The 12,391-nt window shown below is 35.8% G+C and overlaps 1 protein-coding gene across 5 annotated transcripts in view; it reads right to left on the bottom strand.

The window, feature by feature from the left end:
• Positions 1-12,391, bottom strand: part of NFXL1 (nuclear transcription factor, X-box binding like 1) — a 56,370-nt gene that overhangs the window by 21,142 nt on the left and 22,837 nt on the right. For all 5 annotated transcript variants that reach the window (XM_081235714.1, XM_081235715.1, XM_081235716.1 and 2 more), the window contains 5 exons: positions 9,329-9,449; positions 8,939-9,098; positions 8,108-8,199; positions 1,253-1,274; positions 689-829 (listed from right to left, as the gene is read on the bottom strand). In XM_081235714.1, the coding sequence (XP_081091840.1) occupies positions 689-829; positions 1,253-1,274; positions 8,108-8,199; positions 8,939-9,098; positions 9,329-9,449 (536 nt within the window). The remainder of the gene's footprint in view (positions 1-688; positions 830-1,252; positions 1,275-8,107; positions 8,200-8,938; positions 9,099-9,328; positions 9,450-12,391) is intronic.

The raw sequence follows: 12,391 nt of genomic DNA, 5'->3' as shown, positions 1-12,391 counted from the left end.
CCTCATTAAGCACACTTGCTAATATTATTATGATTCCCTATAGAATGGAAACCTAGGAAAAAACATTATTTTAAAAAGAAAATTTAATATTAATTAAAATTTGATTAGCTACATTTGTTTTTCCTTGTGAAATGGCAATTTTTAGACATCTTTGAATGGTTGATTTCTCATATGCTTGTAAAATGCTTTTAGTAAATTTCACATAACTTATACATATCCCATATCTGTGATGGTATTTACTTCCAACAAAAGATTGAGAATTTACTAAAATTGTGAACATCTACCCCATGTATTAGGTATAAAAAACAGCTGAGAGCAAATGCTCCACACTAAACTTAGAGATATAAATGGATAGCAGTAGAGGTGATACTGCTACTTACTATCTAAAAAGAGACACAATTTCTGTACTTTTATCATAAAATCAAACCCTATGTATTAACCCAGGTATAGCATGTAAACAGTACCAAATTAAAAGGCATATTATTATGAACTAGCACAAAGATACAGAGAGATATACACCAAGCTGTTAAAGTTGGTTGTTTGAGGAAAGGCAAGGAAGGAGAAGGGATGAGGGCAAGAAAAAGGAAAGAGAAGTTATAGCAAAATGGAAAATATTTATGGCAAAATTATTGAAAAAAATGTTTCAAGCATACTGTAAGCATGTATACATTCAACCCAAGGACATTACCTTGTTTTTGTCAGTGCAGGAATCAATTTCAGTTACTTTGTGGCACTCTTTCATACATGTATGATTCTGACAATCTAAGGTTCGTCCACAAACTCTCCTACAAGAGTAGGGTCCTACAGTGTGGCATGGTAGTGGGCTCACCTTAAAATTTAAGAAAAAAAGGAAAATGAGCAACACAGACACACACACACAACCTATTGGAAGCATGTTTCAAAAATGACTCTGTTATCATTTGAGAACAAGTTTCATCTAATACATTTTCATTAATAATTGTTATTATCAAAATCAAAGTAACCTATCCAAAAAAATCCAAAGAATGAATGCCAAGAAGCAAAACATTCTATTCCTAAAAGGGAAACTCAATGTAATGATTCTGCAGTGAATGCATACACATAGGCTAATTCTCAAATAAAAGCACTGTGTATTTTAAAAATTAGTAGACAAACTCTTGTACTCTTTAGAGCACTAAAAGACAATACATTGACTTTGTTATTTCTAACAACCATCATATAGAAGAGGTACATAGATTACAAGCTTTACTTAAGGTTTGTGCCTGTAACTCACCTCATGCTTCCCAAGACATTCCCTGCAAGAAAAAAATAAAATGAAATGAAACATTATACAGTCTTCAAAAAGAATATTTTTAATGCAAAGATGCTAACTCTACTAGTTTTTTTGTTAAGAACAAAAAATAAGCAAATAGGTTGCAGGATACAAAGTTAATATACAAAAGCCAATTGTTTTCCTACATACCAGCAATGAATGACTGGAATTTGAAATTAAAAACACACCACCGACGGGCTTCCCTGGTGGCGCAGTGGTTGAGAGCCTGCCTGCCGATGCGGGGGACACGGGTTCGTGCCCCAGTCCGGGAAGATCCCACATGCCGCGGAGCGGCTGGGCCCGTGAGCCATAGCCGCTGAGCCTGCGCATCCGGAGCCTGTGCTCCGCAACAGGAGAGGCCACAACAGTGAGAGGCCCGCGTACCACAAAAAAAAAAAAAAAAAAAACACCACCGTTTATACTAGCGCACACAAAAATGAAATACTTAGATATAAATCTAACAAAATAAATACAAGATTTATATGAAGAAAACTACAAAACACTGATGAAAGAAATCAAAGAAGATCTAAATACATGGAGAGATATTTCATGTTCATCTATAGAAAGGTGCAATGCTGTTAAAATGTCACGTCTTCCCAACTTCATCTAGATTGAACATAATTCCAATCAAAATCCCAGCAAGTTATTTTGTGGATATCAACAAACTGATTCTAAGGTCTATATAGAAAGACAAAAAACCCAGGATAGCCAGCACAGTACTGAAGAACAAAGGCAGAGGATGGACACTACCCAACTTCAAGCCTTACTATAAAGCTACAGTGATCAAGACAGTACAGTACTGGTGAAAGAACAGACAAATAGATCAATGGAACAAAACAGAGGGCCCAGAAATAGACCCACACACACATAGCCAATTGATCTCTGACAAAGGAGAAAGGCGATCAAACGGAGAAAGGGTAGTCTTTTCAACAAACGGTTGGTGCTGGAACAAAGGAACATCCACATGGAAAAAAACACAAACAGACTTTATACATTTCACAGCAGTTAATTCAAAATGGATCACAGACCTAAATGTGAAATGCAAGACTATAAAACACAGGAGAAAATCTAGGTGACCTCAAGTTTGGTGATGACTTTTTAAATACAACACAATCCATGAAAGAAAAATGGTTACGTTGGATTTCATTAAACCAAAAACACTTTAATAAAAACAGGTTAAATGAAAACACAAGCCACAGACTGGGAGAAAATATTTGGAAAACACATATCTGGTAAAGATCCAAAATATGTATCCAAAATATAAAAGAACTCTTAAAAACTCAATCATAAGAAATTAAACAGCCAATTAAATAATGGGCAAGATTTGAGCAGAGAACAGACACCTCACCAAAGAGGATATACAAATGGCAAATAAGCATATGAAAAGATGCTCAGCATCATATGCCATTAAAGAACTGCCAATTAAAACGAGAAAGCACTGCACACCTATTTGAATGGCTAAAATCCAAAACACTGACGAGCATTTGCTGCTGGCAAAGATGTAGAGAAACAGGAACTCTCATTCATTGCTGGTGAGAATGCAAAATGGTACAGCCACCGTGTTAGTCTGGCAGTGTCTTATATAGGTAAACATAGGCTTACCATATGATCCAGCAATAGCACTCCTAAATATTTACCCAAATGAATTGAAAATATATGTCCACACAATAACATGGACATATGTTCTGTGAACATGAACGTTCACAGCAGCTTTCTTCATAATTGCTAAAACTTGGAAACAACCAAAATGTCCTTCAATAGGTGAATGAATAAACAAACTGTGGTATATACATACAATAGAATACTACTCAGCAATAAAAAGAAATGAGCTATCAAGCTATAAAAAGACATGGAGGAAACCTAAATGCATATTATCAAGGGCAATATGCTAAAAAGGCTATATACTGTGGGATTCCAACTATAGGACATTTTGAGAAAGGCAGAACTATAGAGAGAGTAAAAAGACCAACAGTTTCTAGAGGCTTGAGGGCTGGGGAGGTGAGGGATGAACAGGACGTTCTTAGGGCAGTGAAACTATTCTGTATGGTACTGTAATGGTGGATACATGAGATTATGCATTTATCAAAACTCATGGACCATACAACCAAAAAAGTAAACCTTTACCAAGGTAAACTATAGACTTTAGTTAATAATAATGTAACAATATCAGCTCCTCAACTGTAAAAAATTCTACTCTAAGAAAGAAATTATATTACCTGGACAGTTCATGTGACAAATAATATTTTTCAACATATACTTCATAATAATAATTTTGTTATACATGCCATTGAAAAATCATTATATCAGAGTTAGAAGGATCTTTATACATATGGTTTTGGTTTTTAAACTGAGATAAAATTCACATACCATAAAGTTTATACTTTTAAAGAGTACAATTCCACACTAATGTAAGATATTAAGGGAAACTGCGTGTGTGTAGCAGGACCATATGGGAACTCTTTGTATTTTATGTGAAATTTTCCTTCAAACCTAAAAAATCACCTAAAAAAAAAGTCTATTTAAAGAAACAAAACTATTTCATTTCCCTTTCAAGGGACTGGTTTAGCAATTGTCTTGTGATCCTATTCTGGCCAGTGAAATGTGAAGAGTTTTACTATGGGGCTTCTGGGAAAGGTTTCCTCAGTCTTTAAATAAAGAAGAAAATGATGATTGAAGGCTTAAACAGTGTCCATTTCTCCCTTGGGAAACTTCACTAACTGGATGGGAAGTTTACCAGAAGGGCAAGTAGCCTGAGAGTGAAGAGGACACACTGAGGATAAAATGTAAAGACAGAATCCGGGCCCTTGACGATAAATCACTGAATCAACCAGATTAACCAACCATGAAGCAGCAGTTCTCCCTCCAGTCTAACTGTGCAAGGCGTAACAATGTCGCTTTTTATTTAGGGTTTTTGTTACTTGAAACAAAAGGCACCCTAAATGATACAGCACATATTATATGTGTTATATGCAAATGTTCAGAATTCTTTTATCACATGGCCAAATTATTATTAAACGTAATGTTTTTTTTGTTTTTTGTTTTTTTTTTTTTTTGCGGTATGCGGGCCTCTCACTGTTGTGGCCTCTCCCGTTGCGGAGCACAGGCTCCGGATGCGCAGGCCCAGCGGCCATGGCTCACGGGCCCAGCCGCTCCGCGGCATGTGGGATCCTCCCAGACCGGGGCACGAACCCGTATCCCCTGCATCGGCAGGCGGACTCTCAACCACTGCGCCACCAGGGAGGCCCCGTAATGTTATTTTTAAAACAAGAGGTCAAGAAAACAGGAACACTGTACTCTAATAAGAAATCATGGGCTTCCCTGGTGGCGCAGTGGTTGAGAGTCCGCCTGCCGATGCAGGGGGCACGGGTTCGTGCCCCGGTTCGGGAAGATCCCACATGCCGCGGAGCGGCTGGGCCCGTGAGCCATGGCCGCTGAGCCTGGGCGTCCGGAGCCTGTGCTCCGCAATGGGAAAGGCCGCAACAGTGAGAGGCCCGCGTACCGCCAAAAAAAAAAAAAAAAAAAAAAGTAAATTTTGTTATGGGCTTCCCTGGTGGTGCAGTGGTTGAGAGTCCACCTGCCGATGCAGGGGACACGGGTTCGTGCCCCGGTCCGGGAGGATGCTGCGGAGCGGCTGGGCCCATGAACCATGGCCGCTGAGCCTGTGCGTCCGGAGCCTGTGCTCCGCAACGGAAGAGGCCACAACAATGAGAGGCCCGCATACCGCAAAAAAAAAAAAAAAAAAAAAAGAAATCATATTAATTGGATAGTTCATGTGACAAGTAGTATTTTTTAATATATCCTTTACAATAATAATTTTGTTAGACATGTCACTGAAAAATCCTATCAGAATTAGAAGGATCTTCATATATGTTTTTCTCCTTTTTAAAACTGAGATGAAATTCACATACCATAAAATGTATACTTTTTATTAAAGAGTACAATTCAGAGGAGTTTAGTATATTCACGAGGTTGTGTAACCATCACCACTACTTAATTCTAGAATATTTTCATAACCCAAAGAGAAACCCTGAAACTACTAGAAGTCACTCCCCACAGTCTCCTATCCCCAGCCCCTGCAACCACTACTCTACCTTCTGTCTCTGTGGATTTGCCTACTCTGGACAGTTCATATAAATGGAATCAAACAGCATGTGGCCTTTTGTGTCTGGCTTCTTTCATTTAGAATACTGTTTTCAAGGTTCATCCACATAATATGTAAACGTGTCAGTAGTTCATGGATTTTTATAGCTGAATAATATTCCATTGTATGGATATACCACATTTTGTTTATCCATTCATCAGTTGATAAAAAATTGTTTTCACTTTTTGGGCTATTAATAATAATGTTGCTATGGACATTCATGTACAAGTTTTTATGAATCTATATTTTCAGTTCTCTTGGGCATAGTCCTAAGAGTAAAATTGCTGGGTCATACAGTAACTCTATGTTTAGTCTCCTGAGAAACTACCAAACTGTTTTCCAAAGTAGCTACACCACTTTACATTCCCAACAGCAATGTATAATGGTTCCAACTTCTCCATATCTTCACCAACACATCATATGTCTTTTTTATTTTAGCCTTCCTAGTGGATGTAAAATGGTATCTCTTGGTGGTTTTGATTTACATTTTTCTAATTAATGATATTGAGCATCTTTTCACGTGTTTACTAGCCATTTGTAGATCTTCTCTGGAGAAATATCTATTCTAAGTCTTTGACCATTTTTAAATTGGATTGTCTTTTGGTCTCTCAGTCTAAGAATTCTTTATATATTCTGGATAATATACAAGATATATGATTTACAAACATTTTCTACCATTCTGTGGGTTATCTTTTCAATTTTTTGATAGTGTCCTTAAAGCACAATTTCTTGATAATGTCCTCTGGCTTAATTTTCATAAAGTCCAATTTATTTATCTTTTCTCTTATTGCTTATGCTTTAGGTGTCATATCTAATAACCAATGCCTAATCCAAGGACACAAAGATTTACACCTATGTTTTCTCCTAAGAGTTTAATAGTTTTAGTTCTTACTTTTAGGCCTCTGATCAATTTTGAGTTACTATTTATGTATGTTGTGAGGTAGGGGTCTGAGTTCATTTTTTTCCATGTGAATATCCAGTTGTCCCAATACCATTTGTTGAGAAAAGCATTCTTTCCCCCATTTAATTATTCTGACACTCTTGTCAAAAATTAATTGACCATAAGTGTATGGATTTATTTCTGGACTGTCAGTTCTATTCCCTTGATCTTTACGTCTATCTGAATGCCAGTACTATAGTCTTTGGTCTTCTTTAATTTCTGACAACAATGTTTTATAGTTCTCAGTGTACAAATCTTGGATTTCTTTTATTAAATTTGTTAAATAAACAAAACGTTTGTTCTTCTTATGGAACTGTTTCCTTAGTTCAATTTTCAGATTGTTCACTGTTAGCGTACAGAAATAAAATTGACTGGGGCTTCCCTGGTGGCGCAGTGGTTGGGAGTCCGCCTGCCGATGCAGGGGACACGGGTTCATGCCCCGGTCCGGGAAGACCCCACATGCCACGGAGTGGCTGGGCCCGTGAGCCATGGCCGCTGAGCCTGCGCGTCCGGAGCCTGTGCTCCGCAACGGGAGAGGCCACAACAGTGAGAGGCCCGCGTATTGCAAAAAATAAAAAAAAATTAAAAAAAATAAAAAATTGACTTTTGTATATTCATCATGTTTCCTATAAACTTACTGAACTTATTTAATATAATATCTCTAATAACTTGTGAAGATTCCTTAGGATTTTCTATATACATGATCATGTCATCTGAAAATACAAATAGTTTTACTTCTTCATTTTCTAGTCTAATTGCTCTAGTTAGCACCTCTAATATAGTATTGAATAGAAGTGGAAGAATAGACATCCTCGTCTTGTTCCTGATCTTAAGGGGGATAGCTTTAAACTTTCACCATTAAGTGTGATGTTAACTGTGGGTTTTCATAGATGCTCTTCATCAGGTTGAGGAAGTTCTCTTTTATCCCAAGATTGTTGAGTGTTCAAGAAAGCATGTCAGATTTTGACAAATATTCTTCTGCATCTATCAACTGTCCTTTATTCTATTGATAAAGTATTAACAGTGATTGATTTGAATCAATGACTGATGAATGAATGATTGATGTTGATTCAACTTCATATTTCTGGGATATACCCCACTTGGTCATGATGTATAAATCTTTTTACATGTTGCTGGATTCAGTCTGCTAGTATCTGGTTAAGAATGTTTGCATCTATATTCAAAAGGGATATTGGTCTGCAGTTTTCCTGTGATGTTTTTTCTGGTTTATTATCAGGGAAATAGTAGCCTCACTGAATGAGACAGGAAATATCCCTGCTTAGTGAAGCATTGGTGTTAATTCTTTAAATGTTTGGTAGAATTCACCAGTGAAGTCACTGGTCCTGAGGTTTTCTTTGTGGTAAGTTTTTGGTTACTAATTCAGTCTTTTTACTAGGTATATTCAGATTTTCTACTTCTTCTTGATTCAGTTTCAGTAGTCTGTGTGTTTCTAAGAATTTGTCCATTTATCCATGCAAACAGTAACCAAAAGAGAGTAGGCATAGCTATACTGACACATCAAACTCTAGCTGGGGAAAATGACTCAAAAAAGATATCTAGAGGAGCGTTTTAAGCAGTATACAAAATATATTTGGAAAAGAATGAAACAGACTACTTTATAGGCTAGGCCCGAAATAATGATGAACTGAAGAAAGAAAAAGGGGAGAAGTTTCTCAAGATACACTTTGAACTATGTCAAAAGATTTTTTTTAAAAGCTAAAATTCTAATACTTACATAGGAATAGGCACTTGACATGGAGGACAAGGCAATGCAGTCTGAATAAATGCTGGTTCAGATGGCTGTTCCCAAGGGCCTGAAGGCTGGTGCTACAAGTAAAATAAATAACAATTTTTAAGTCAGAGGGGTTAAATCATATGGTTGATTTCAGGATCTAAGAAAACAGTTCTACGAATCCTCTGCTCAAGCCAGTTGAAATTTTTTCAAGTACTCAACAAATTGTGCTTATTGAAATATTTTATTCCCTCCTTAAACTCTATCAGATTGTTCCCCTCTAACACGTTTATATTAAAAATTGAGCCAGATTCCAGTTTTTAAATGACAGAACAAAGGCAGTATAGACTCCTTCACTTCTCATAAGCCAAAAGAATAAAACACAGAATTGTAAAATCCAAATCCCACCAACAGAATTTAATCTCCATTATTTTGTTCACTGTTGTCTCCCCAGCACCTAGAAGAATGCTTAACACATAGTAAGAATTCAATAAATATTCACTGAATACGTGAATGAATCTTTGAGGAAACCAGGAGATATTTATAACCCTGAACTACAGTATATGAAGGAAGACTGACAAACTCATCTGTATGATGATTATAACATGACTATCACACTGTACTTGCAAATATTTGTTTATTGGTTTCTCTCCTTTTCTATATTGTGAATTTCTTAAGACAAAAACCAAGTATTATTTACCTTATACTCCAGCTTCTATCACAGTGTTTAATACCCAATAAGTACTTAATCATTGCTTGTTGAAATGACTAAGTAAAATTAAGAAAATATGACCCACAGCAATGCATTATGTCTTAATAGTACTGTTCCCTTACCCTGCCAGTTTGCTTTATTAATGCTTGATCATGACATGGAGCAGGACACAAGTGACCACATTTCTCCAAAACCTTTCGGCAAGGTTGATGACATGGAGGACAAGAGCCAAAGTGACAGCGATGTTTTTCTTGACTTGTATGATGGCAAGTTGGTGGTCGACTAAATCATAAAGTACAATTTTTAAAATTACTTTTGATCATTGAACAATTATATCTAAAGTGCAATTATCTATTTATATACCTTCTAATTCCACACAGAATGAGCATACTGTGAATATTAATATTTTAGAACATTAAAGCAAAATTGAAAATACTAACAAAATGCAAAATCGGTATGACTTTAAATCTGTAAGACACCAGATATAAGTCTGTACAGAGCTTTGTACTAACCTGCACTGCTCTTTGCACTTGGGGGGTCTTGTGGTACGTTCTCGGCCACAGGGTACTGTCACCTTTGTATTACCACAATTGCACTTCACATCTACAGTTTCTGGGCAGGGATAACAGCTACCTGAAAAAAAGGTCTGAAACTTAAAGAGAAATTTCCTTAACTACCCAAATTCCCATCAATAGTAGAATCAATAAGTTTAGTATATTTACACAATGGGATACTCTAGGATGAGAATAAATGAATGAACCTCATACATATAACATTGAGCAAAAGAAATCAGACACCATGAATATACAGTATATGATTCCATTTATATAAAATAAACAGGAAAAACTAATCTATGCTGTTCAAAATCAGGATGATGATTACAAAGGACACAAAAAGTTTGGGAAATACTGGTAATGATCTGTTTAATAATCTGAGTTCTGGTTATATGTTTACGTTCAGTTTATAAAAAGTCATCAAGCTGTACACCTGCAATTTGTATACTTTTCTATGTCTACACCGGTACTTCAATAAAAAGTTTTAGAATTTTCTTTAAAACTTGCTAAAAGTTCTGTTCTAAATAACAAATTTAACACATTACTCATTCAAAACTACACCAGCAAAATGGAGCTAAGTCTTTGGAAAATCTAATTTAGCAATCATCTTTTTGGCTTAGTTTACATACATCTACTCAAGTACATTATTTTTAGACAAATTCTCCAATAAGAGTGACTTCTCTCATAAGGTTATTAACAAGTACAGTCAATTTTCCATTACTCATGCTTTGCGAAAGACTCTAAAATCTCATTTTAGGCTATAATTCCAAATACTTCTAAACCTTTCCAAAGGGAACATTTTTAGGGTTTCAGCTTTTTACCTTCTTTTGTTATGGGTAGAAATACACAAAGACCAATTGAAAAGAAATCTTTTTAAACAGGTTATAAAGTTCTCTCCAAGGCTTTGACATCATCCTAAGGGCTTTCTTCCCACTCTAGTTTTCCAAATAGGCTATCCCATTAGAAATGAAATAATAAGAAAGGAAGGGCTTCCCTGGTGGCGCAGTGGTTGAGAGTCTGCCTGCCAATGCAGGGGACATGGGTTCATGCGCCGGTCCAGGGAGATCCCACATGCCGCGGAGCAGCTGGGCCCGTGAGCCACGGCCGCTGAGCCTGCGCGTCCGGAGCCTGTGCTCCGCAACCGGAAAGGCCACATTAGTGAGAGGCCCGTGTACCGCAAAAAAAAAAAAAAAAAAGAAAGGAATAAAGAGTCTTCAACTAGGAAGTTAAGTATCTCAAGAAATTGCTGCCTAGGTGTCAGGACCAAGCAAAATACTGAATAGCAATTAACCTGATAAAACAGATTAATGATGAAAAATAGTCTGGTTAAAGCCTCTATTAGTTCAAAACAGTTCCCTAAAACAAAAAGAGGTTAAGAATTTTGATTCAAATAATGATCGCAGAAAAAGAAATAAAGTAAAAAGCACCACAGGGAAAAAGCACACGTGTATTATACAAATTACCAAATTTATACTTCAGTGTTTTGATAAGTATAATCCAGTAAAGTATTATCTTGATGGTAATGCAAGCCAAGTTATCCTGACTCACATGATCAAACTTTATTTTGGCCTTTCCAAAAGAAAATTTGATGTCACATTTTTTTAAAAAATTAATAGTGATATTTATGTCAGTTCTTACTCAGCACATTATATTAATTTCCATACTTAACAATGATAATTTTCATTCACCTTCAGCAATCAAAGAGAAACTTATCAAACATAACCTTTTTGCTGCCCTAAACTACAGCATCACTTTTCCTTTTTTAAAATTAAATCTTGAGAACAATAAGGGATAATTTCCCTGAACAGTTTTCCTAATGAACTCATTACAGACACCTGTACAACATGACAGATTAAATTCAAGTAACTTCAGTGATAATATTTTTTAAATGAAAAAGGAGCATACAGAGTATAAATACAGTGACTAGTGGGTCAAAAGTCCAGTAATTCTAGAACCATAACGATAGAAGGCCTAAGTTCTAAAGAACTATAAGTCAAGCTTCCGTATATTCACAGTGCAAACATGCAGATAGCACCCTCTCCCTATTAGTTACAGTACAACTTTGATTATGAAGGTATCTAGAATAATGGAAAATGACATAAAATAATGATTCTATGTATCTTATGTAACTGAGCATTAAACAAATGGTAAGAGTTGCACAACGGTATCTTCATACACTTTCCATTAAGGTAAATTTTTTTTAGGGGCTAATAAGTTCCTTTTTTAAAAAAATAAACATTCTGCCAAAAAAAATTAATAATAATTGAACCTGGATCTGATCAAACCTCTAGTCCCACTAACAGTTTATAGAAAATACAGAGGAAAATGTCAAATAATACCACGGAGATGCAATCTGCAAAATCCAGACTCTGTGAAACTAAATAAAGCAACCTAGTTTCTTAAACAAGTGACAAAGGAAAATATATAAAAAGATGCAAAATTATAGAAAAAGAGGGAAATTACAGATTCATAGACTTTAGAGACATCAACCAACTACAATGTCAATCTTATTAAGGTTTCTGAGTCATACAAACTGAAGTAAAAAATGAAGGCATTTATGAGACAAAAAGATATGTGAACACCAGATATTTGCTGATATTAAGAAACAGATTAACTATTTTCAGGTTAAGACTCCATCTTTCAGAGATGCATATTGAAGTATTTATGGGATTTGCTTCAAAATAATACAAGAGGGGGATATACTTTCAACATTTCTCCACTAAGTATGATGTGTGCTCTGCCCTTTTTGCAGATACTCTATATCAGGTTAACGATGCTCTCTTCCATTTCTAGTTAAGTTTTCATCATATATGGATGCTGAATTTTATCAGCTGTTTTTCAGACATTTACTAAAATGATCTCATTTCTCCTTTAATCTGTTAATGTGATGGAAACATGTTATTAGATTTACTAATCTTAAACCAACCATACATTACTGCAATAAACCCAGCTTGGTAATGATAGATTAAGGTTTTGGATAGCTAATACTGTAGTACCAGATAGCTGGATTTGAGTGGCAAA

The sequence above is a fragment of the Mesoplodon bidens genome (assembly GCF_964165515.1).
Source record: "Mesoplodon bidens genome assembly, chromosome: 1".
NCBI lineage: Eukaryota > Metazoa > Chordata > Mammalia > Artiodactyla > Ziphiidae > Mesoplodon > Mesoplodon bidens.
The sequence above is the reverse complement of the archived record's forward strand: the minus strand, read 5'-3'. Positions and strand labels throughout refer to the sequence as shown.